Here is a 25,642-nt window from a genome sequence, read left to right as displayed (position 1 = left end):
CCTTGTTCACAAAAGACTTTATTATCTAATGATGCATACCGAAAACATACAGAAATCTGCATGGTCCACTTTACATGCAGCAGAACAATCTTCACTTTACAATAAGTGAATGTCAACTATTTTATGCAAGAGACAACACTTTAAAGTCACATTTCTTAAAGTTTCATTTACAAAAGAAATAAAAGGTAAAGAAGCAATTACCGCTTTTAAAAAGCAGCTGCTTTGTTCAAGAGTGGAAGGTTTATGCCTGTATTGAAAGACAACATGATCACAAATAATGAAAACAATGAACAAATGAAAACACCTTTAGCATAAAGCAGTACATTTTCAAATGACATACAAATAGCTAAAAGAATTGTGGTGCTTTCTATCTGGCCAAGAGGAGATAAGGACTTTTGGAACCAGAGCTTAGCATTTGCTGTTAGTAAATGAAAATGACTTAAGTACTGGTTTTATGCCATCGTGAACTGTATTTAACAAAAGGTATAAAGTCTATGTAGCAAGTTGATATTTTAAAAAAGTAATATAAACAGTACACTGAAGGCGCTCTCTCCATCAAGTGCACACTCCTCCACTTTTTTCTTTGAATGTGATGATCAAACACAAGCTGGAATTATGCCACAGTTGTAATGCCAGAAAATAATATATATTTATATATATTTATATATTATAGGTATATCTCCTTTATAAAACATGCAGGGAATTCTGCTACAGAGTGACCGATTCTCGTTCGTCAGTTGATCCAGTACAATTAACATCTTAAACACCAGTGATGTTGATGGTTTAGCTTACCTTCAGTGTACTGAAAGTTGTACGCAACCTGCTTTAAAAGAGGAGACCATCCCTGTGGGCAGGCTCAAGAAGGAACAGACCCCTTTCGGCACTGACTACACCAAGGGCATGCTGCTGTGGCCTGCACGCACACACCTAGGAAAATGTAATATAAACAGCATTTATGCTGGCCATTTTTCAGAGACAAAAATGAAGCCAAATTTGCTAAAAACCAAAATCAACCACCCAGTCTTACTGATATTCCATCACAGATTTTTTTTATATATACATCGTCCACGTGCGCATGTGTGTATGTCTTATTTCAGAGGAACTGCAACCATATACTTTAGCACTGTACTCCTGTGCAGTCTTGGCAATTAAAAATAATTCTACAGTGAAAAAATCTTCACATGAGAGACAAACAGATTTACTCTAACATTTCTAAAAGAAATAATCCACCTTTGTGTTAATTGAAATATATCATTCTTCCTCAATTTTGCAGGGGAATTATTTATATGTTATATGTACACTTATAAATTGCAGTGAAACTTCATCAGTCTTTGTATATTAACTATTCAAACCCTTTGAATATCTTCACTGGATTTAAATTTTCTCCTGGATGAAGGCATGCTGTAGGGCCTGGTTGATACTAATCCGTTTAGCTGGATCTAACATGAGGATCTGGTCCAACAAGTCCTTCAACTGGTGAACCTTTTTGCGCTGATCTTCAGGGAGGCGTTGGCACCCAATTAAATCTGCAAGCAGGTCCTTTGTTGGATTAATGGTGCTCATCACAGTCACTTTTTCCTACCAAGACAAGGGCATCCAGCATTTATTTTCAAGATAATAATAAAATTACCAAGAATATGAAATGGCCGGTCCAGTTAAGATATTACATTATGCAATTGAAATTTGGCTTTTGAAAGCAAAACACTTCCCCCAAATAATAATTGTACCATGCTCCTAGTGTTGTTGATTGGAAGAACGAGAAGGGGAAAACAAAATTTCCACAGTATTATAACTACAGGTAGTTCTCAACTTACAACAGTTCACTTAGTGACCATTCAAAGTTACAATACTTTAAATGCATCTTTTTCTTCTTGGATGTTTTTTTTCTAAATGTTTTCAGAGTCTTAAGTGCAGCACTGGAGCTTCAGGAATGGAACCGTAATTTAATATAAAGCATGTTTCTTTGCAGCCTAGAGTCGTGGCTACCTGTTTCCCATAATGTCTGGGTCAAAAAAACTAGATCTTTAAGAATAATAGCATGAAGAGGAAGGTTCTTTTATAAATAAATGCAACCAAACCAATGTTTTGGTCAGCTCAGGTTTACCCTCCTCATAATATACACACACCCAGTATATTCTGAATTCTTTACTATATATACTTTATATTCTTATAAGTCACAGCACCTTCATGCAAAATTTTAATTAAGGATGCCATAGAAAGCAATCTTGCTTATACTATTACTTACCCTTTCTGTTACTTTATCTACCTCTATGTACATAAAGTTGAGGTTTTGATCGAAGTGCTGATCTTTGAACACTCCTTTTCGGATCATCTGGAAAGAACAGCATTAAAAAATGTTAAAAGTGCGACTTTAAGTGTTTATCCTAAAAACAGTAAACCCAAGAGGACATTTTTATATCACTGACTAGTGAACACAAAAATGAACTTCAATACGTATTCATAAAATAAAAAAAAGTTCCATTCATTCATTCTGTCATACACTATAAGTGTATGAAAACTGAAAACTGAAACAAGCCTACCCCACCCTTCCAGAAAGTATTGAATATTTCAGGGGGGAGGGGACACCTAGCTCTGTTGATTTTTATAAGGATTTCATTTTTTTACCTTGTTTGGCATCTTTCCTTTGAGGTCCATAGCAAGTTTCAACATATGATTATTGGTTTTCCCAGCAAATAATATTTTCCCAGTGTAAAGTTCATACAATGTACAGCCTACAGACCACATATCTATACCGTAGTCATAGATTTTGCCTATAACTGAAGGAGAACAATTTTAGATTACAAGCTATTGATCATATTAAACTGCAATAAATATCATTTTTCTAAAATCAGCAAGGCAGAAAAGAGAATTCTGTATGTTATCAACTCAGACAAGTGTCTTTGTGTCACTAACTGTAATTTTCCTCTTGTTTCTTCCTTATTTTGTCATTTACAAATAACTGATGGAAATACTGTCTTCTGTAAAATCAACTATTAAGCGGTACGTGAAGAGAGATTGGGTAAAATAGTACTGCATGATGTAGCAAAGTCACATTATACTGTTTCAAATGGTGCATCTCTTACTTTCATTCAATCTGAAAAAACAGGATGAGTAAGAATAAACACACATGCAAAATTCCATGTTAAATTCTTCATTTGTCAGGCAGATGTTCAGATGATGCAGGGACTTCTCCAATGAACAGAAAGAAGGAACAAAAAGGATAGATGAACCAAGTTGCGAGGAGAGAATCAACCAAGAGAAAAATAGATTGGGAAGAACAAACTAAGGATCCTAGAAAAAGGCAGATGTGGTGGTATAATTCTCAGCAAATAAAAAAAAAAAAAAGAGGACTTAAAAAGATTAAAGAGTCTAAACCCCCAAACCATGAGATTTTTTAAGTGGCCCCTACCTTCCATTCAGCTTTAATCTAAGCTTCAGATTCCGAGTTCTAAAGACATTGTCTTATTAAGGATTATACGTATCTGATATCACACCAAAGAATGATAGCAATGATAATCATAAAATTCCAATACAACTTAAATTAATGTTTATTAATAATTTTAACCTAAATTCAGAGTAGATTAACTTACTAATTTCAGGAGCACGGTAAAATCGACTAACAAGATATGGTGTGATATCATTGTCAGCAACATGTGAAGCTGATCCAAAGTCACAAAGTTTTAAAATGGTTTTTGATTCATTCACCTAAAAGAAGCAAAAATAATAATTAATCCTATTATAGATGTAATAAGTGGCACATGTGTGTGTGTGTGTGTGTGTGCTCGCGCGCGCGCGCAGAAATAGAATAGTGGACACAGTAACTCCTTGGTCTAGTCCAGCTGGTTACTTTCATATTCTAAGCAAAAATGTCAAAATATTGAGAAGTTGACTATGTTGCAATGTATTGTTCTTACTTGTGAAGGTGCTACATTTCCTATTAAAGAGGAGTTTGTAGCAACATTGTCGAAAACAACTGGAATTTATGCATTTGACAATTCAATAAAAATGAAGTCACAATACTCCATAAGCCATGGGTGTCAAACTTGATTTCATTGAGGGCTACATCAAGGTTGTATTTGATCTTGTGGGGGGCGGAGGGGCATGGCCAGCTCAATGTCACTCGTGTTGGGACGCCTGTGGCAGCCTGAGCTCCCTGCCAGCGAAAACAGGCTCCCAAACTCTGTTTCGGTTGCGATGGCCTCCTGGAACCCTCTACCAGTGAAAACAGCTTGGGAGGACCACACACAGCCTTCCCAAGCTCCGTTTTTGTTGGCAGAGGCACTGTGGAACGGTCCTTTACTGTTTCCATGGTGGCCCTGCAGGCCAGACCTAAGCACTCCATGGGCCAGATACTGCCCCCGGGCCTTGAGTTTGACACCCCTGCCCTAAGCTATTCACATTTTTCCACTTTTGAGATAAAATGGCCAAAATACTTCTACGTATCATCTGAACAATGTGCTGCACTTTCAAAAGAAATCCCTCTTTTTTACCTTCCAGGTAATCCCTAGATTATCTTGGGACCACACACAAAAAATGTCATGACAGTATGGCAATGAGAGCAACTGATATGGCAATTCGGCTGTAATGTTACAGCTGATGGAGGAAGTTTTAAATAACTATTGCAGAACAGTCAATAAGTTTACATCAACTAACAATTGTAATTTTTTTTTTACTGCATTAAAATATTCTATCTCTTTAGATATTTTGGAGGATAAAGATTTTTCATTCTCATAGCAGCTGAAAATTAACATAAATAATATAATACTTCTGCCTCTTTCAAAGAAACTCCTATAGAACGATAATTGAGATTACCTACCAAAATGTTATCTGGTTTGATATCAGCATGTAAAATGTTGCATCTTTTCAGAAGTTTCAAGGCCAGGAATAACTGCTGACTATAGGATCGCACAGCCTTTATATGGAGACCAACATCTTTTCCATATTTCTTTAGAACTTCTCGTAAATTCATACTAAATTGAGAACCAATACAATGAAATTTTTAAAAAGAGGTAGAAAGAGGAATTGTTAAAATTATAATATAGTGGATTTGTAAATATTCTGCATGAGCAGAAAAACACTTCTGGTTGCTCAGGGTGTTCCTTGAATTACTTTCCTTATGAGACAGAAAGCCACACTGGATATACCTTCCTTTTTTAGTAACAAAAATAAAAATGGGGTTATGAACTATTTGCTAATAAGATAAAATATAGATAAGGAAAGTGTTAATATATTGCTATTTATTCCTTACTTCATAAAATGATTTTTAAAATCTATTTAATCAAAACACTTCTATATAGCATTATAAAGTTTGAATTCCTATAAACTCTATGTGGTAGAGATTCAAATGAATGGTTAAGTTTGTTTTGTTTCAAGCTCACAACAAAACAAGCATAATCTTCTACAGGTTATGACTTGGTTAACTTAGCAATCATTCGAAGTTATGACAGACCTCCAAAGGCTACTTATGACCTGGTTCCAAAGTTATGATTTCTACCCCTATAACCTGGGCACCTAACAACTGGCAAGCATTTTTATTTATTTATAATTTGTCAAACAAAAATGAAAACACGAACATAAAAATAAAATGACAGGGACGATAGGCACTTTAGTGCACATATGCACGCCCCCATTTGTGGTTGTTTGCAGCACCCCATGGTCCCATGACCACAATTGTATGGTTTTTACAGAATCCAGAGTACTTCCAGTTTCCAGAAAAAATCCATAATGAATGATGGGTTCACTTAACTGTTTTGTCACAGTTGTTATGCCAATCACTGCAGCTGTTAAATGACTCATTCAGTGATTAAACCAATTTGGCTTCCCCCATTGATTTAGCTTGTCAGACACCAGCTGGGGAAGGTTACAAATGGTGACCACATGAATGGGACAATGCAATTGTCATGAATACATGCCAGTTGCCAAGTGCCAGAATTTTGATGATGTGACCACAGGGATGCCAAACAATTTTTAAGTGTGAAAACCAGTAAGTCACCTATTTCAGTGCTGTTATAACTCTGAACATCACTAAACAAAGGGTTGAGGACTACCTTTATGCAGAGTTTACATATACATTAGAAATACAACAAGCCAATTCCTAGGTGGGCCTTGTTTAGCAACTACCCCCTTTAGTGACCACTTGCAGTTATGACAGTGATAAAAAAAAACAACTGCAACCAATATTTGTCATTTATGATCTTTGCAGGTCTACAAAGCAAAGGTGAAGTAAACGCTAAGTACAGTTGCCGGTTACAATTGTGACTGGTACATGATACCTGCCGGTACTGGCAGCAATCTTCACGTTTATAGCTTATAACATCAGCAGTGTTACTAGTATTCATGGCAGCAGTTATTCTCCTTTCTTCACCAAGTAAGCATGTTGTCCGCTGTGAAACTTCAGCACTATGCTTAAGTAACGGCTGCTTTATCCTAATAAACCCTCCCTTCCATTCCAAATCACCCCACTCAATCTAAGCCCATAATATTGGGAACATTAACTATCTTGCACTTGGCTATATGAGAGGTTTCTCTTAAATCACAGCCCTTGGAAGAACTCAGAATGCATAAAATGATGCTATTCAAAATGACTCCACTCTTCTGGGAATGGGATTAGACAACGGTAACAAGCGTTTATTAATTGATTTATATCTGAAGCAAATAGAGCCCTCGATTTACAATCGTTCATTTAGTGACTGTTCGAAGTTACAACGGCACTGATAAAGTGACTTAGGACCATTTTTCACACTTACAACCACTGCAGCATCCCCATGATGTCCCGAGGTTACGTGAGTCCATTTGCGACTGTCCGACAAGCAAAGTTAATGGGGAAGCCAGATTCACTTTACAACCGTTACTAATTTAACAACTGTGGTGATTCACTTAACGACATTAGAAAGAAAGGTCGTAAAATGGGGCAAAACTCCCTTAACAAATTTCTCACGTAGCAACATAAATTTGGAGCTCAATCGTGGTCTTAAGTCTAGGACTATCTATATTAAGAAGGATTGTCATATTTTGATTTTTTTCACTTTATTTTCTTAAGTAAAAGACTTTTCTTCCAATTGCTTCAAACTTTCAGGAAATTTTCCATCTCTAGTTTGGCTAAATCTTTCTCTACACCAGGGGTCTCCAAACTTGGCAACTTTAAGACTTGTGGACTTCAACTTCCAGAATTCCTCAGCCAGCTTTGTTGGCCGAGGAATTCTGGGAGTTGGAAGTCCACAAGTCTTAAAGTTGCCAAGATTGGAAACCCCTGCTCTACACTTTATTCATTTCATGCTGTTCTGCAAGGTCAATTAATCCACAAGGGGAAACTTGTGATAGGCATGGTAGAGTGTAATAAATGAATGGATGCTACGTGAGATGGTCAGCTGTATAAATGTGGTAGATAGATACTTTATCTTCTTTGAAACTAGAACAAAACTAAATACACAAAATTCATTTTTACACAAATCTGCAGAATATTTTAAAAATGACTCAGTATAAATATATATTTAAAATGTTTACATAGTATTTTTTATTCTTCAAATTACTTACAAAAGACTACCGGAAAGAGCAGGTGTGCTAAGTTAATTAACTGGATTTGTATGAAAACCAAGCAGCTAAGCAACAGATGGGTAATTGTGAAAACTTATTTGCATTAATTACAGTATAGATGTTTCTTAGCAACTGCAGAGTGTTGTTTTTCCATGTCCACTTCAAATAAAACTTGACAGAAATTTGATGCTAAAAAAACAAATTATCCTTTCAAGCTGAAAGGATAGCACAGAAATGAAAGGATTTTATGTTGTTTCAAATGCACATTAAAAAAATTATGTCTTTCACTTATTGGTTTTATACTGTCTCTTCTCTGTCACAAAATTCACTAATTTAATATTTTATTATTCAATCAAGAACAATGTATTTACAGCTATTGGATAAAAACTACTAACATATGAAAGAATTGTCTTAAATTTGCTGATTGGAACAGGGAAGGAGACCAGTGCACGTGTACCCTTAAGTTGTGAATACTTGAACAGATTTATATTAATCCTCAAATAGGTTCATTAAATATGAAAATTATCATTAAACAGGTGGAATAACAATTTCTGAAGCATTATAACAGTGTAAAACTTCATAAATCAGTATGTTATGATAAAACTTATTTTTAAATGGGCTTAAATTTACTTTTACATACCTCAGAGGTTCAAATACTAGACAAAGGTGCTGCTTATGGTAAAAATGTCGGAACAAACGTAGACAATGAAATTTGTCATCAGGGTCTGCATCATTGAGCTTCTTCAAGAATTCCAGTTCTTTTAAACCAGTTTTTTGCCTGAAAAAATATAATTTATTACAGTAACAGAACACAAAAACCAAACTCCTCTTCCATCTATATCCAATCATGTAATTTTCAATGTTATAGTTTTCCATCAACATTTCAAAAATGTTCAAATTTGAATGGAATTCATATTCCATTCAAAACCATAAAAATGCAAATTCTGGGCACACTTGGGTCCTTTTGTTTTATCCTGAAACCCATATATACACATACCCCCCCACACACGATATATCTATGAGAAATAACGTTTTAATTCTTATATATTCCTTTCCTATTAAATGTAGCAAAATCTGGGGATATGTAAAATGTTTAGGTATACATTGTTCCAAGCAAAGGAACATCTAGGAGGAAAAATGCATTGCACATTTTTTGTTCCATAAAACAGAATAGGACTGCTTTATTCTATCTGTCAACGAGAACAGGCTGTTTCCGGTAGAGGTGGCAGTGTGATTAAGTGGAGGAGAAAAGAAAGACCAAGAGTGCTGGTTGCAATTGAGGGGAGAAAGAATTGGCAAAAGTTAAGGGTAGGAAAGCCAATGAGACATATGCCACGCTGGGAATCTGCTCTTTACTGAGGTCAGCACTAGGGGTGGCAATAGCTATGGGAGCGCAGGGAAAGAAGACACCAGAAGGTAAAAGAAGCAGATCAATGAGATCTGTTATGTTAAAAGCTGCTGTGAGTAGCATGGGAGTTGTGTAGTAGTGTTGCCTAACTTTCCCTGCACAGTTAAGCGAGGATTCCACTGCAACTTGCTCTGGAAAAAATTAATACTAACCCTAAAAGTCATCAAATGTTCAATTTGCCAAACTACAAGTGACTCAATATGGCTCAATCAAACTTCTAGGAATGATGGTTTATTGCAGGCTTGGAACAAAACATAATTTCCATTCTGTGCACACTTGTAATAACACCTTACTTCTGTTGCATTTTGAAATCATTTGTTTCTGGCTTAAATACTGAGATAAGAGAGCTGCCAAAGGTTCCTTCAAAAGCCATATAAATATATAAAGAACAACTAAAGTTAAAGAAATAGACATTTCAATTTTTCCTATAACATTAAATAAAAGTCATTATTTAATGAATAAGCTAAGTGTCAGAAATATTTAGGAGGCTAAACAATTATTTTTCCCACATGCATAAATTACGGAAAATATTTTATTTAAATATATTAATGATTTAAGCAATATGGCATATGAAAAAACCCTGTTGTCTAGTGACTAAAACTAACTGCTGCAGTCTATTAATTTCAGTTAATTATACATGATTGATAAATGTGACAAATAAGTAAATGTTTATTTATTTAAATAAATAAATTCTGCTCATCAGGATGTCTTTTATATTTGTTATTTGCGATTATTATCGAATGGTTCAATACAATTGAAAGCATTTGAACTTTCTCACTTACATAAGTTCATTGTTTCTAATGATCTTGACAGCCACTTCTTGGTTTGCTCTCGCCATATCTCTGGCTCTAACCACGTTACTGAAAACTCCTTGGCCAGTGTAACCATATACATTGTAACGTTTATCTAGCACTTCACCTATGTTAACACCTGGAACGGGGAGGGGGGAGAACGAAAAAGAAAAGCATGTAAGATGCCCTGTATATTCAAAACAAAGCACAAGAACTGGTAAGAGCATTGCTACATACATGAATTAATTATGCAGTGAAGACAATTTAATAATAAAACACATTAATTTATCAGTTTTATTCAGCAGATAATACAAAAGAAATTTAGCAACTATACTCACGGTAATATCCTTCAGCATCTGTCCAGTTATCCCTGAGATTTGGATTTTCTTTGAAGTCTTTTCCAAAGCCAGCGGCTCTAAGACGGGCACTCTGAAATAAAGACTTATTTAAGCTTTTTCATCACATTTTAAATATCTGCATTCTCTCTCTCTACACACACACACACACACACACACACACACACACACACGTATATACATACATACATACATATTAGCTGGATACCCGTGCTACGCTACGAAACTATCTGATCAAGTTTAGTTTTTTGGGAGGAAAATAATGGGAAAAAATTGTGCCTCTGCCTACCAGCATGCATCGGTATTCATCTGGCTAGCATCCTGTCAGTGTGTGTGTGAGTTCAAGGCTGTTTGGAAACTGAAACAATATTTGCTGTGTGAGCAAGAAGGAGACAGCAAGGAGCCTGGGCATGGCTTAGCTCAACTGTTCTGTAGGAAAGCTGCTTGGTGCTGTGAAACTGAAACTCCTCTCCTCTGCCTGTTTTGCATTTGGAACTGATTTCTTTTCAGGTGGGGAGGGGGAGTAGAACTCCTTAGCATCAGAGCATGTTAATAATATGTGAAATACTAATTCTCTGATGGTCGTTTCAAATGATCCTTTCTTAGTGAGGACTTAGAAGCCAAGAGGAACATACGTGCCAAATTTCAAGTTTGTAGGCTTTATGGTTCTGGAAATTTTGTGATGATGCGTGAGTGGTATTTCGCTTTTATATATATAGATAGAAGATAGATATAAGATATAGACATACATATATTCACAAGCATACATTTATTGTACCTTTGTGGTAAGTAATATTAAGCAAGCTATACTATATTAAGTATCTTCTACTAACCAAAAAGAGTAAGATACCAATGCATATTTAACTAAACTTAAAAATATGCTAATATTTACCCATTTATATGCCACTAAAAAATTGAACATACTCCTGCAAGATTGTAATATAAACAGCTGAAGAATCATAATTGGAATCATATTCTAAACTGTTTCTCAAAATAATTTAGTGAGCTTTAAGATGTTTACATATTTGTTTCACTAAAACAGTGCTGCATTTCAACAACCATGATAAAATGTATCTATTAGTGTACCTACATCAAAATATGCAGCAAACATATCATCTGATTCTGTAAACATGTCAGGAGCTGTGATTTTCTTCTGAGATGAACCTTAAAGAAATATTTAAATAATTAGACTTAGAATGAAAGAAAATGAAATGATAAACAAGTTTACACACGCACAGAGACTGTACAATTAATTTGAGATCATTTTGGATGACAGATATGCAATTACAATCCGTAAATAAACCAACAATCTATAAACAAACACTACCAAGATGGTCAATTAAAATCTATGGGCTTGAAATGACTGAAAAATAAGGTTTTCATTTAGCACCAAAGTTAAGATGGTTAATTTTACAATTCCGAATGGAGAAAGCTGTGCCACCTCAACTCAAGAGAAGATAGGAATAAGAGCTGAATCTCCCAAACAGCTTTTTCTTACAGCTTAAACTACACAATACTCTCATTTCAACTTTTAGATTCCAAAATTAAAACCTGCAACCTATATACTACTAAAGTTCTCATCATGATCTTGAACTGGGAGAAATGGTGCATCATAATAGGCTAACAATTTTTGAACCGAGGTACCTCACTCAAATGGGCTAACTTACAGAATGTGTCTAAAATCCAGTATACGTGATTCCCAAGGGAATTAAATTTAAAAAGCTGTGACTACTTCAGTGCTTCTGGCTGCTGCTGCATTGCTACTGTGGTCACATGATCATTTTCAAGGTTCCATGATACCCTTCCCATCCCGTCTCACAATCCCTCTATCCCTCCACCACTTAGCAGCAGGCACTTTCTCCCTTGCTTGCTGGGAGGGGAAAGAGAGAGAGGTTTTCAACACTCTTTGCCAGAGTCTCAATAAGGAAACTCAATGGGCAAGCCAACAGAAAGTTGGAAGTTGCTCCTGCCTCCCAGTGCTTTTGGTCATTTGGTTTCTCTGTTTAGGAAAGGAAAAATTTCTGAAATGATGACCCAGCGGAGCATTTTATTTTTAAACTGGAAGGATGTTTTATAGCTCTGTTCAGTAAAACTAGGTAATGTACATCAATCTATCATTGCATATGGGACAGTTTTCCTGCTTTTTGAGAATATAAGGATGACAGTAAGCTGAAATACTCATACTAGCTAAAAGAGATGGACATTTAATTCAATTTCTATTTTTCTTTTAACAGTAAGAAATCTTAATTATTAAATACATGCCACTATGTGTTATTACAATATTAAATAAACTTTGAAATGCTAATACATGGTCCTGTTTAGAAATAATATGTACACTGTGTCCCTGTCTGATATGTTGTATTATGACATTAAACTAGGTGAAATTCATTTATTCAGTTCAATAAAGATGTTTGCTAAGAGAAACAAGTAGTTTATCTTATCTTTTGCAACCCTATATGCCATGAAAATGCACTTTAAAGGGGTTCCCAGAGAGAACATTTTTGAGGACAAAAGGAAATTGCAGGAAGGGAAGAGAAATGAAAGGAGAAAATCACACTGCAGAAACAGAAGTCTGCCCAGCACCATAGTACACTTTACCTATTGTGCTAAAGACTGAACAGGAATCTTTAAAGCCTATAAACTTAAGTCTATCAAGATTAATAAATTTTTGTCTTCAGTGTCTCAAGTCCTTCGGTGGCGAATCATAATTCAGCTAATTTTCTATTTAGCTACCAGAAGCATATTGCATTGGTAATACCCAGGTTATTAAAAATGGGAGAATCATCTGAATAAATTCTAATCATTTAGAAAGGGTCTAAGACGCTTAGGTGACGATCCTTTGCCATGCTTATTTTACTCCCAGCCAACCGCCGCTGCCAAATCACAGCTAGCTTTCCTGCTCTGCTGCCCCACTGCCGGCTTGTTTATATTCAGTTATAAACTAAGGACATAAATTGCTTTACTTAGCTGTCCTAATGTAAATATCTTACTTTTGATTGTTTGGTAATTATTCTTTCAGAATGCATTAAAAACTCTGTAATTATTACCATTATTTTGTTCAACTGCCATGAGGTTATGTTTTGCCTTCACTGAGGCTTCAAAGGTGTCCATGTTTTCTCGTTCATACTCTTTAACATCAGCTGCTACCCGTTCAAGAATGCCTTCTGGTGAGTTGGAACGACTGCGAGTACTGCTTTGAGGGCTGCTTGGTTCAGACGGCACTGACATATTACTATCCTCTGTTAAATATTTATATTTCTAAAAAGGAAAAAAGCCATAATTTATATTGCATTTGATAATGAGATAAATAAAAATGCTATTTACATTTCCTCCAGCATTATGAAAGAATCAATTCACTGCCCCTTCTGCACTATATAGTCAGATTTTATATCTCTCTGTTTTTGCTTTCTGAAGCCCAAGAGCAACCTCCCAAGAATTAAGATTCTGCTAGAAAAGCAAATCAGCTTCCCGTTGTGCCCAAGTTACATCCCTTCTTAGATAGGGAGGCCCTTCTCTCAGCCACTCATGCCCTGGTCTTCTCCCACTTGGGACTACTGCAATACACTCTACATGGGGCTAACCTTGAGAAGTATCTGGAAGCTTCATCTGGTACAGAATGTGGCTGTGTAAGCCAATTTAGGTGCCCCAAGAGTGGCACATGTAATGGTTCGTTATGTAAGTTGCACTGCATTGTAAGTTTGCTTCCCTGTTCAATTCAAGGAGTTGGTTATGTGCTTTAAAGCTCTACATGCCAGATAACCTTTAGGAAGTGTTTGAATACCTGCCAATTTGCTTGGAGCACACAACCTTGAGGTGTTAGTACCTTAAAGACCCACCACCACCTTTTAACTTTGTTCTATTCTTAACTGCCTCTTTTTGAAATAAACTATTTTTATGTTTTTAATTGTACACTGCCCAGAATTGCTCTATGGGTGAAATGGGTAGCCTCTAAATGTGATATATTAAACAAATAAATAAATAAATAAATATGCATTCAGTCAATTCTAGACTTGAGAAACCCATTTCATACTGTATATTCCAAAGTGCAATAGCCTGGCTTTTACTATGCAAGCCCTTTTTTCAGTCTGTTTCTTCCCAACTCCTTTCCTCTTTCCGTTACCACATGTGTGAGGAGACATACAGCAGCAACCAATTATGTCAGAAAATGTTTAGAAATGCAGGGCCATTTTACTATCTGTTACACACTCCAGTGAGTATGAGCTATCAGTTTTGAAGCTCACTATATTACTCCTCTGGTTGTAATAACGTACAGCAGCTGTTCAAGCTAATGTCTTGATAAAGTGAACAAGTCAATGATTCAACATGGAGGCATGCTTCTTTTCTATCCATAATGGGCAGACGTCTGTCTAGCTTTACATACAAGTGTTACATAAGTTTTAGAGTAATTCCTCAGTTTTCATTAATTGCAAAGATTTCCTTTGTGCAACTCATAAAGGTCACTTTAAAAAAAGGCCCTACATTATAAATGTTTTAACAAACGTCATTCAGAGCCATTACAACTTTGAATAGTAGGACTATTTTAACACCTGACAATTACAACTTTGTGTACATGACATCTGGAATTTATAAAAAAAAATATTTAAAACATTTACATAGCCACCCATCTTATAGCAAACTCTGGACAGCTCCCAGATGTTACAAGTGAATGACATTCCTTCCAATAAGTCTACTCAAAATGTTAGTCTGGTTTGAATAGAATTAGCAACATAACAAACCTGCACAATTGCTTGCCTCTGTAATCTTCTTTGCTCTATTAGAGCTTCCTCATCTTCTTCTTCAACATCGAAGTCTTCAAGGCTATTATTATACAAATTAACAATTTGACATCTCAGTATTGTATGTACTGATACAAGAACATGTATTTCCAATACATGGATTGGAATATATTCAACATTCTTGGCCTAAAGTTCAAAAAAATATTCATCTCTGTCTTTAGGCAACAGCTATTTTTCTTTACCGTATCTTAAAAACTTCTTAATTAGAAAGTCTTCCCGAAAAAAGCTGGTCAGAGGGAAAAGTGGATTTTCTCCAAGTTGGAATGCACGTCCACTTTGATAGTTCTCACATTTCTATGGAAGGAACTGGAAACACTTTACCCCTTTCATAACGAAATTAAGCTACCTGGGTGACTTTGGGCGAGTCGAAGCTCTCGGTCAACTCATCTCACAGGGTTGTTGTTGTGTGGAAATGGAAGAAGGAATATTAAGTATGTTTGCTATTTGTAAAAATAATAAAGGTGGGATTAAAAAAATACAGTAAATAAAAATTGTATGACCTAAATTATGTTTATTCAGTTATTGCATGGCGAAGACTAAGTCTCCCTTGTACAGATAGTCCTCAACTTACAATGGTAATTTACCCATGGAACTATGTAGTAAATTGTGGTGGTTGTTAAATGAGTAACCCTACTTTCGTGGGGCAGTCACTAAGCAAACTAAGTGGTTATTAATATTTTGATAAACCTTTGATACAATCAAAGTTTGGGGGCAGGGGGTCAATATAAGATACGATTAGTCTAGCAAGAATTGTTCTTGGCAAATCCATGCTGACCACTGCACTGCCTTTAAGATGCTTACAAAGAGCTCTCCTTAAGATCTACTCTAAAGATTTCCCAAGGTATCAATACAGATGTCTAGCATCCAACAATCATCACCTGTTCCTAGGACTTTTCATATAATATATAAATATTGTTATATTATTAAACCGCTTCAATACCAATCTCGTTTTTAGAGTTTTAAAACAACTAAAAAAGGTCATTTTATCTACCATGTTTCTATCCCATCTTAATGAAAAAAGTACTGGAACAGCTTAATGACTAATGCAACAAAAGCAAATCCATTACAACATACTTTACTTACTTGCTTAAACTCCTAACTTAAGGCTTATCATCCCAGGGTATCACATTATATGATACTGAAATACAACACTTACTTTTCATCAGATGACGATTCTTGCTCAATCTTCATTCCTTCTGAAAGGCTTCCCTTAAATTTATCTTCTATTTTGCTCCTGCTCCGTCGTCTACGGCCACCTCGTGATCTGGATCGCCTCCTCAAACGAGATCTACTACGTCTACCCCTGTCTCTGAAAATTGTTTTAACAAAATATGTATTTTTATAACTACCATATTCATTTTGTTTGATATGATTATTTTACAATTCAAAGACTAAAATTATTGAAAAGATGGCACACATATATAATCACTGAAAAGATACCAGAGTAAAATTTTTCTGATATAGCAGTAACACCATGGTATTGTGATGTCTTTCAAAACTTTTCAAGTAGAGTTAGTGTGGCAGGCAATCAGAAATTGCAGAACCTGTAGTTTAAAACATCTATCTCTTTTGCCAGCCATGATATTAGGATAATGTACTTTTAGTCAAGCATTTACTGGCAAAAAATACAGAATAAACTGACATGAAGTTTTAGCTATGAAATTGGAAAAACTAAACTCACCTAGAAAAGAATCATTTTTTAGCAGATACAATTGCAATGCATCATGTGACAAAAGATAACACAATTCTTCCCTATTGTAGTGCATTACCCGTTCTAACAATCTGCTTCAGAGGGATAAGAGATTTCAGGATATAAATTTGTTTTGATGGCAGATGGAAGCAAATGGGGAGAATCAACTCCCTCATGCTAATTGAAAAGTGGAAAATACCACTTGTGCAGTGTTTATTTTGCTTACAAACTATACAGCTTATATACCTCCTCCGAGGAGATCTACTTCTCCTTCTTGGAGATCGGCTACGTCGAAGTGGAGAGCGAGATCTTCGTCGAAGTGGAGACCTGGATCTTCTTCTTGCAGGAGACCATCTAGGTGGACTGGCATCTTTTGATCGCTCCCTTCTTAAGAGGATGTCATCTCTAGTTCGTGTTCTTGAAGCACGTAAAAAAGAAAAAAGGAATTATAATCTTCGAGGAAAGCCACTTTAAAAGTTCAATCTGAAATTAAACTAGGAAGGAATACTTAACAGATAAATTTAAACAGAAGAAAAATGTTAAACAAAAGTATGATTTTTTTTTATCTAACTCAGATTTAGGAACTCATCTTCTCTGATGATTAGCCATCTAACTAAGCTTTGACAAAACTGTAGTTCAAAATTTTTGGAGGATATCAGGCTGGAACGATTTTCACAATCTTTGAGGTAAGTTTATAGCTGGCAAGGAATGAAATATAACTCAAGACTTATTTTCTAGTTTATATATTAAAATCAAGAATCTAGAAAATTAATTAAAAATAATTAAAATTAATCAAGAATCTAGAAAATTGAGTTCTTGAAACTTAATTAACACTAAAGATAGTGTTATTTCTAAACAATGAAAGAACATGGTTTATGAACATCTAAATTTGCATGAAATGTTTAAACTGCATCTTCATACACAATAATCTGAAACTTCTTGCACCTGTGTTTATATAGGTAATAGGGACATATTTTAAAAACATGTAATAAAGCAAAAATCTCACTCCTGTATTGATTCTTTCTTTGAAGTTTGCAATGATGCCAACAATAAATTAATATGCACGATAGCCAAGAAAAGGTATGTCTCTTTGTGAATCTGTCATGAAGAACGCAGACAACTAATCACTTTATTCTAGTGAGCTGATCAGCAGAACCTGAGAGTAGAAGTTTGCTTCCCAAATCAAACGGGGGTTTCTGAACAGATGAAGAAAAAACAGAACTCCATAAAAAGAAACAGGAAGATTCTGATAGAGAACACTTGTGGCTAACAAACTAAAATGGGTCTAGAAAGCCTGGCAATGTTGGCTGGTCCTGAGATAAACTGGAGAGGCTAGATCTATGCCAGCAGTTTTGTTTTAAGAGACGCTCCTCAAATGGAGCATGTACAATCCAGAAACCTAGATTGGAGACTAAAATCTACTTGCACAGAAGGTCCAGATAAAGATCTAGTTCTACCAGCCAGAGGCTAAGCAAAAATGTAATTATTGAATATATGCATTTAAGCTGCATAAGGTTCACTAGAAAGTTCCCTTTAACATATATCTCAATTGGTGGCTTTATTCCACAGTATATTTTAAACTTCCAATTGTGATTGCGTTCCTACCCTGCTATTGGTAAAAATGGGCAACAGAAGGGAGAATCCCTGCTTAGTTTACCTAATTGCAGATTATAGTTGTAAAACTAGTCTGGAAATAATGAAGTGAAAATTCATAACAGGTTCCGCTGTTATCCAAATTATTGTAGAAAAAATATTTTTAAATAAGGTTTTTTAAAGCTATGAAAGTAAAGCGAGACTCTGTAATGATAGCTTTATAATGATTACAATAATTTGGTTGTGTGGCAGATAAAAACTGAAATGCTTAACCAAGAAAAATGAAAGAAGCTGTTGGAGGATAAATCACGATGTAGAGTTTAAGGTGATGGGGGAGAGAGCTGAGGGAGGCAAAAAAGTAACACTTGCTAACTATCACGTTTTTTGCTTTCCTCAACAAAGAAATGAATTCTTTTCTTTTCAATATACTGCCTTGCATTTCAGCAATATGCATGATTCTGGACAACAAAACTGAAAACTGAAGACCTAATATAAGCATATCTACGGTATATAAGCAAAAAAGTGTGAACTCTATCTATCCACTACTCATTATTTTGTCCCCCAAAATGGGACAAAAGTAGCACATATATTTCAAACGTAGTACACTAGACAATGTAAAAATAATGTGATTTTACTTACACAGTTATAAAATGATTCTTGCAACAACCAAAGCATATTATCATGAGCAAATTTAATATCCTTATCAGACACTTCATATTATACAATATACAGCAGTTTTAGGTTTTAGGAAAGTATTAGCTGTTGTCTACACTTAATCCTCACCCATTTTATTACCTCTAGCAATACTGCAACTAATTCAATAGACATTAGCTTGCTTTCTTACATTCAGTATACTTAAGCTTAATCACTACTGTATAAAACACGCATAAGGAAAGCCTGAAAATTTTGTTTCACCTAAGTTTCAAAAGCTTCTCATCCCCGATGTTTTCCTCTACAGCAGGGGTGTCAAACTGGCGACCCATGGGCTGGATGTGTCTCAGGCAGGCCATGCTCATCCCAGCTCCACAAAGGGTAAAAATGTCATGATACATCACATGATAGCAATGTGACACCATGAGTTTGACCACTGTGCTCTATAGGAACCTATGAAGTTACTTATAATCCTGGTCAAGAGAATACTTCAAGCATTTGATTATGTTTATTTATGACAAAGTTAGTGAATCGGATGTTGACTTCTTGTATTTGTAAAATGGACTTCAACATGAGAAAAGAGATGCCCTTCTAAATCAGCCATTGACCCATCTAATCCAGCAGTTGCTTCTTACAGCAGCCAACCAATTAAGCAAAGAAACTTAATAGTCCCCCACACAACAGATGGCTTTCAGAGGCAGTCACACAGCCATCAAGGTTAACAGCCATTCTTTCGGATAATTTCAAGGAATTGGTCTTATCCTTTTTTTGAAACTAACCAAGCTGATAGCTAGTAAACTCTCATGTTGATTATTCTCAAAGTTTAATCATGCATTGAGTTAAAAAAAATACTTTTTCAGTATTCAATTTCATGATTCTGATTCTAGAATTTTGGAAAAGGAAAAATAACTTCTCCTTGTCTATTTTATTCACACTATCTATAATTCTTTATACTTCAATCATATCCCTTGTTTATCTTCTTTCTGTAAATCCCTGTCACCACAATCTGACATTTAACAGTTATCATAAAAAATATATAAAAAGCATATTGATAAAAATGCATTTCTTATGGTTACTTATAATCCATGCAAACTCATTAAAATCTTACATTAAATCATTGCTTCAACAGATTTTTAGAGTTTTTATTTGTGAATTTCATCTCAGAACACCAATTAAAGATATACAAAAACAAATTCCACTGAACTTGAAATGCTTTTAAAATATGCTGCATTTTAAAATGCAAAAGACATATTAATATATTGAATGACTGCACACTAATTTAAGCATATTGATAGGTACCACTGAACTGACTCCCAAAATAAAACTATAGCAACAAGCACTAATTAAATTCCAATATACTAAGCGACCTGAAGGTTTACTAAAAATATTTTAATTTACATTATAGTTATTTAATCCCTAATTAGTTTGGCTGATAAACTACAAGTACAGAGGAATAGAGGACAAGCCTAACATCTTCTTTAAGAAAAGATGTTAAATTAGAATTCTAAAATACAAATATATTACTATGTTCAATGTGTTTTTCTGTTCTGAACAGTACAACCACACCTCAGATTTCATACAACCCAGCAATTTATCTGCCAATTAGGAGATCAGGTGCTTTCACCTGATACTTCTAGTTAATCTCTAAATTGCACTGCCTCTGCAACTTGCCCTTATTATCAAAGAGTGGCTCTTTTGTAACCATTTGCAGTCACCGAACCCCAAAATATGAAAACTAGCACAATCCAGACATCACAGCCTATCATTTCTACAATCTCTTACACTACCTTTGTTGACTGTGGGTATAGGGAAAGAGAATAGGTGTTTTATTGATCTTTTTCTATTCACTGCCAACTTACTTATTCTATTGCATCCTATAAACAAATGTAATTGTTAAACTAAAACCCTGAAATATAAAATTAGTGTAAAACACGACCCATTATTCAAGGACAGCTTAAAGTATTACTAATAACAAGGAAGCGACATGAATTTTGCTGATTTCTTACATCCCCAATATAATACATACCATCATCTTAAAGGCAGATTTCTGGAGCATGCAAGGAGGAATATTGGGAAAAATTATCCTCCACCCACTCCCACTTTTATAATTGTTGAGTAATATATAAATCAAAATCATTATTTTTTTCCCATTAGCATTACCTGGGAGAAGAAAAACGCCTCCTTTCTGATTCTCTTCTTTTTCTATCTGCTGATCTGCTCTTTGCTTTCCTTATGGGAGACCGATTTCGAGATGGTGATTTACTCTGTTTAGACCTGCGATCATTAAGCAGGGGTGATCTGCTACGTCTTAGTTTATCTCGTGGTTTGGGGGATAAACTTCTTCCTTTAGGACTACGACCCGGTCTTTTACTAGGAGACCTGTTTTCTTTACCTGATGACATATCTTTTGAAGGTGATTTGATGAGCTTCTTTTCTTTTTCAGTCTCAGACCTCCTGGATTTTCTATCTTTTGACCTTGATTGTCTATCTTTGGATTTGCTTCTTTGTTCTATTGGAGATCTGGATCTTTTGCTACGATCTCTAATTTTATTTTCATTAATAACCGGAGATTTTTTACGATCCCTTGATTTGATCTTCTCTTCTGCTTTAGTTTTATCTTCTGGAGGAGACCGTGACTTCTTATTTTTTTCTTGAGAGCGCCTTTTAAGAGTTGGAGATTTTGACTTTCCTATTTGATCTTGAGACTTTGTTCTTTTAGATGGGCTTTTAGATTTTTTTCTTTCTTTTGATTTACTTCTAGTAGCTTTCTCTTTTATACCATCAACTCCTGACTTGTTTTTCTTTTTATCAGACCTGTGTCGAGTCCTTTCTTTTGATCTGCTCTTACTGCGTTTCTTTGAACTTTTATTGTCTACAATCTCAAGCTTTCCCTTAACATTTGATGATTTATTTGCAGATCTAGTTCCATTTCTCGCTTTATCATTGATTTCTCCTTCTTCTTCTGAACCTGACTCATATCCTTGTAATATTAATCCCATCCCAGATTGAACCTTTCCTTCCATTAACTCATTTTCAAGTTCAGCTTTTAATAATGCTCTTTGTTTCTCTAAATCTTCTAGAGGAGCTAAGAAGTCAATCTTAGTTCTTTTTGCTGGCCCATCTTCTTTATCAGAGATATCAGCAACCTCCTTTCTTTTATGTTTCTTATGTTTGTGCCTATGTTTATGCTTTTTGTCCTTATCTTCTTCTGAAGAATGTTTGTGTTTCTTATGTTTGCCTCGATGTTTGTGTTTCTTCTTTTTATGTCGACTATGTTTAATTTGTGGTTGGTCACCTTCTGAAATATCTCCATTTTCTTCATTTGCACTTCGCTCAGATATATCAGCTTCTTCAATTCTGTAAATATATTTCAAAAAGCAGAATCTAAATAAATTTAAATCAACAAAATATTCTTTATGCTGTATTTTCCAATCAGACAATTATAAGATATTTAAATCATTTTTAGGCAGAGAGATAGCAAAATGATCTGCTGGGTATACATATGTTTACTTTTACTGTTTAGATCAAGGGTCTTCAAACTTGGCAAGTTTAAGACTTGTGGACTTCAACTCCCAGAATTCCTGAGCTAACATGACTGGAGGAAGAATTCTGGGAGTTGAAGTCCACAAGTCTTAAAAGCCGTCAAGTTTGAAGACCTCTGGTTTAGATAAATGTCACATGACAGAATTCAAGTGGCAAACTATATAGAAAATGGGTGGAAGTTGTTTTCAGTTATATAGATATATTTAAAATTTCACACAAAAAGTAGAAATGACAAAGAAAAATGAAATGCCAGGGAATCAGATTTGACATCTTGCGACGGTATAAAACATTCTCCCTTTGACCTGTCTTTAACAAATGTGAATGGAAATTCTGGGATCCATATGTTCTATTACAGAAAACTCTTGCACTTAAGATATATGGTGCTTGCTTTACAGGTGATTGTCCCAAAATACCTGACATTTAAAATGCTTTGCAACAGCATATTATTTAACTGCTTATTAAGCTGTTGATTCCAACACTGAAACATGGTTTACAAAATTATTATAACATTTTTTCTCCATATCAGAATTTTTAGTTTTTGTATTTAATTTACAACTCGCTTTTACTATTTCTTTATAAACAACTAAAGACAGTTAATACATCTAACAGTTCTTCCTCCTCCTGTTTTCCCCACAACAATCTTCTGAGGGCTGAGAGAAAGTGACTGGTGCAAAGTCACCCAGCTGGCTTTCAAGTCTAAGGCGGGACTAGAGTATATATGTGGATTACCCTTTTAAATCAGAAATCACAACTTATCAATATCTTTACCACTTGAGAAAATGAGGGAAACGAATGGGCACCACCTCCCCAAATGAGCCAAGCAGTATCTCTTTAGTGCTCCTTCTCCACCTCCTCAGTGATAGAAAGATGATCTCTTGCTCCTCAACACTTGCCACTTTAGCTTTTTTTCCATTCGTTTGTCTACTGCCCTCTGTATCCAGCCCATTCCATAGCAGCCCATTTGATCTTTTTTTAAAAAACAAAATCAAGCTAGACTGATTTTTGTATTAGACATAATTTCTGCATAAATAGTGCAAGCTGAATTGGACATATTTACACTTATGAACTTAATTGCTACTTTATCCTTCAAAGCTAGATTCTTACTATTGTTTTCATAAATCATGACCATCATTTGGTCAGACAAAACTTATGAGGGCAGAATGGCACAAATATAACATTAGGGTCTCTTCTACCCTTCCTCCTCCATCTTGAAACATTAGATGGGTAGTGATTCAAAAACAATGAACAAGAATGGCAATATGTGCAAAGAAGGAAAAAAAACACCAAGGCATGTGCAGAATGAACAACTATACAGGGAGATCAGAAACTAATTTGTTCATTATTTGGGGGATGAAGGCCCTGCAGTTGTTGCACTGTATTTCAACTGTCTAATCAAGTAGAATAGAACTTTAAAGAAGCTGAAGTTTAATATTTAGACACCGTACTTTACTGTCTCTGCCAAAAACTTATTCAGTATGTCATTTTTTTATCTAAAATTGTTTATAGCTATTGAAACCCAGCCAATTTCAATGAATTTGGCAAATTTTCTTCTATAACATTGTGTACAAAGGACCTTGGTCGGTGGGATAATGCAGATTGGTCTCTAACAACATACTTGCATCTTAATGCAAGTTGTTAGATCAGTCAAGGAGAAGGATCAAATTCTCTTAAGTAACACTTAGTCCACCATAGTTTATGGGGGAGTACAATTTGTGTCAAGCCTTCATAAAAAGCAACATCTCTCACTTTACAAGCAACCTGAAACACATTAGAAAAAATAATGAAAAGCAAAAATTGATTAACAATCCAGAATCCAGAAATATAGTGTATCAACCTTAATTGTTGCCAAACCATTTTTTTTTTAAAAATGGAGGCTCACATTCCCATTTTACCAAGTCCTGTTTACCTAAAAAAAACCAACCCCCCTTTTTAATTTATTTTGAAATAAGTGTGCACACGAACACTTAACTTACACTTGATATATTTTTGGTTGTTAAATCATTCCTCTATTTTTTTAAAAAAAGGTCTAATCACTGGTAATGGTTACACCTCCTGTGCAAAGTGTCCCTGCGTTATTTGGGAATTTATTTAGAAAGGAAAACTACACATGCACCCATCCGATTTCATGAGGACAAAGTGGACTTTTTTTTCCCCAAGAGTCGGGTTTTCTTTTCCTACCTGCCCCCCCCCTCTAATCAGAAGATCGTGCAGAGGGCATTAGAAGTTAGCAGCCGTTAGGCGAAGAAGGCAAAGCCTCGGACGAGCTTCCAAGTATTTGTTTTAAGGTCTTCCTCTCTCAACTGAGAGGCGAAGCGTTAAAGCGACAGGAAGGTCAGAACCGTACGACTAAATACGACGGCTGGGGCAAACTTGAGAAGAAGCCAGAGAAACTCCGGGGTCAGGCCCGACGAAGGCCTCCCCGCGACCGTTATAACAGCTCGTCGATAGCGCGTTCTAGGCCCTCCGCTCGCTTTCTTTCTTTTTTCCCCCCTCCGTTCCCTCCTTAAGTGAAGCGCAGCTAAAAAGGCCAGATGTAATTATTATCATCCTTTAAAAACAAAAAAAAGTAGCCTTACCCGTGTCCCCGCATTGCCAACTCCACCAATGTCGGGGCAGCCATTTTGAACTCCCAAACTCCTTCTTCGCCACCGCTGCTGCTGATGGTCGGTGAGGTTGGAGAGTGGCGCATGCGCACTAGGGACACACACATACACACAGAAAAAAACCCCTGAGGCGCCAGCAAGGCGAAGGCGGAAAAAATGGCTCGTCGCTTCAAGCAAACCGGAAATGAAGTAAACATCGCGAGCCTGGAGAAGGGCAATAATGTCCGAGGAATAGGAGATCCTCGGACGACTAAGGATTTATGGGTGACTCTACTTCCGCCTCTTTGTTGAGCTAGATAAGAGCGCGGCATGTTCTGATGGAACAAAATACCTTGAGAAGAAGGAGCATTTTTTCTATTTCGCATATAATTACGAATGTTCTTGGCGCGGATATGGCAGAACGGAATAGGAATAGCTTTGCTGGCTGGGGAATTCTGATAGTTGAACTCCACCAGGCTTAAAGTTGCCAAAGTTGGAGACTCCTGCCCTATACCATTTCAGACAAGTGGCTGTCCAGCCTCTTCTTAAAAACTTCCAGTAATGTAGAACAAGGGTCTTCAAACTTAGCAAGTTTAAAACTTGTGGACTTCAACTCCCAGAATTCCTGAGCTAACATGACTGAAGGAGAAATTCTGGGAGTTGAAGTCCATAAGTCTCAAAGCTGTCAAGTTTGAAGAC

At 35.7% G+C, this 25,642-nt stretch overlaps 1 protein-coding gene across 2 annotated transcripts; it reads right to left on the bottom strand.

Moving 5' to 3' along the window:
- PRP4K (pre-mRNA processing factor kinase PRP4K) lies at window positions 1-25,082 on the bottom strand. Of its 2 annotated transcripts, XM_087930795.1 has the most exons (17): window positions 24,938-25,082; window positions 20,979-22,175; window positions 16,821-16,991; window positions 16,041-16,193; window positions 14,825-14,906; window positions 13,136-13,346; window positions 11,179-11,252; window positions 10,071-10,161; window positions 9,724-9,871; window positions 8,174-8,311; window positions 4,817-4,970; window positions 3,591-3,705; window positions 2,626-2,777; window positions 2,246-2,332; window positions 1,483-1,578; window positions 793-927; window positions 1-247 (listed from the first exon to the last, which is right to left on the bottom strand). In XM_087930795.1, the coding sequence occupies exons 1-16, from the start codon at window positions 25,069-25,071 to the stop codon at window positions 826-828; spliced, it is 3,105 nt and encodes a 1,034-aa protein (XP_087786921.1). In that variant the 5' UTR covers window positions 25,072-25,082; the 3' UTR covers window positions 1-247; window positions 793-825. The 2 variants fall into 2 exon arrangements, with proteins under 2 accessions (XP_087786921.1, XP_026570857.2); XM_026715072.2 differs by lacking the exons at window positions 1-247; window positions 793-927 and having other exon boundaries at window positions 1,239-1,578.
- Between the last annotated feature and the right edge of the window lie 560 nt (window positions 25,083-25,642).

Source organism: Pseudonaja textilis, chromosome 3, assembly GCF_049901715.1.
Source record: "Pseudonaja textilis isolate UNSWEBS1 chromosome 3, rPseTex1.2, whole genome shotgun sequence".
Lineage (NCBI taxonomy): Eukaryota > Metazoa > Chordata > Lepidosauria > Squamata > Elapidae > Pseudonaja > Pseudonaja textilis.
The sequence above is the reverse complement of the archived record's forward strand: the minus strand, read 5'-3'. Positions and strand labels throughout refer to the sequence as shown.

Coding starts and splice junctions, on each gene's coding strand:
- PRP4K (XM_026715072.2), bottom strand. CDS start 25,071: ATGTGTGTGTCCCTAGTGCGCATGCGCCACTCTCCAACCTCACCGACC. Junction 4,971..8,173: donor CTAGTATTTGAACCTCTGAG/GTATGTAAAAGT, acceptor TTCTCAATTTAG/TATGAATTTACGAGAAGTTC. Junction 2,333..2,625: donor AAGGAAAGATGCCAAACAAG/GTAAAAAAATGA, acceptor TGTTCTTTCCAG/ATGATCCGAAAAGGAGTGTT.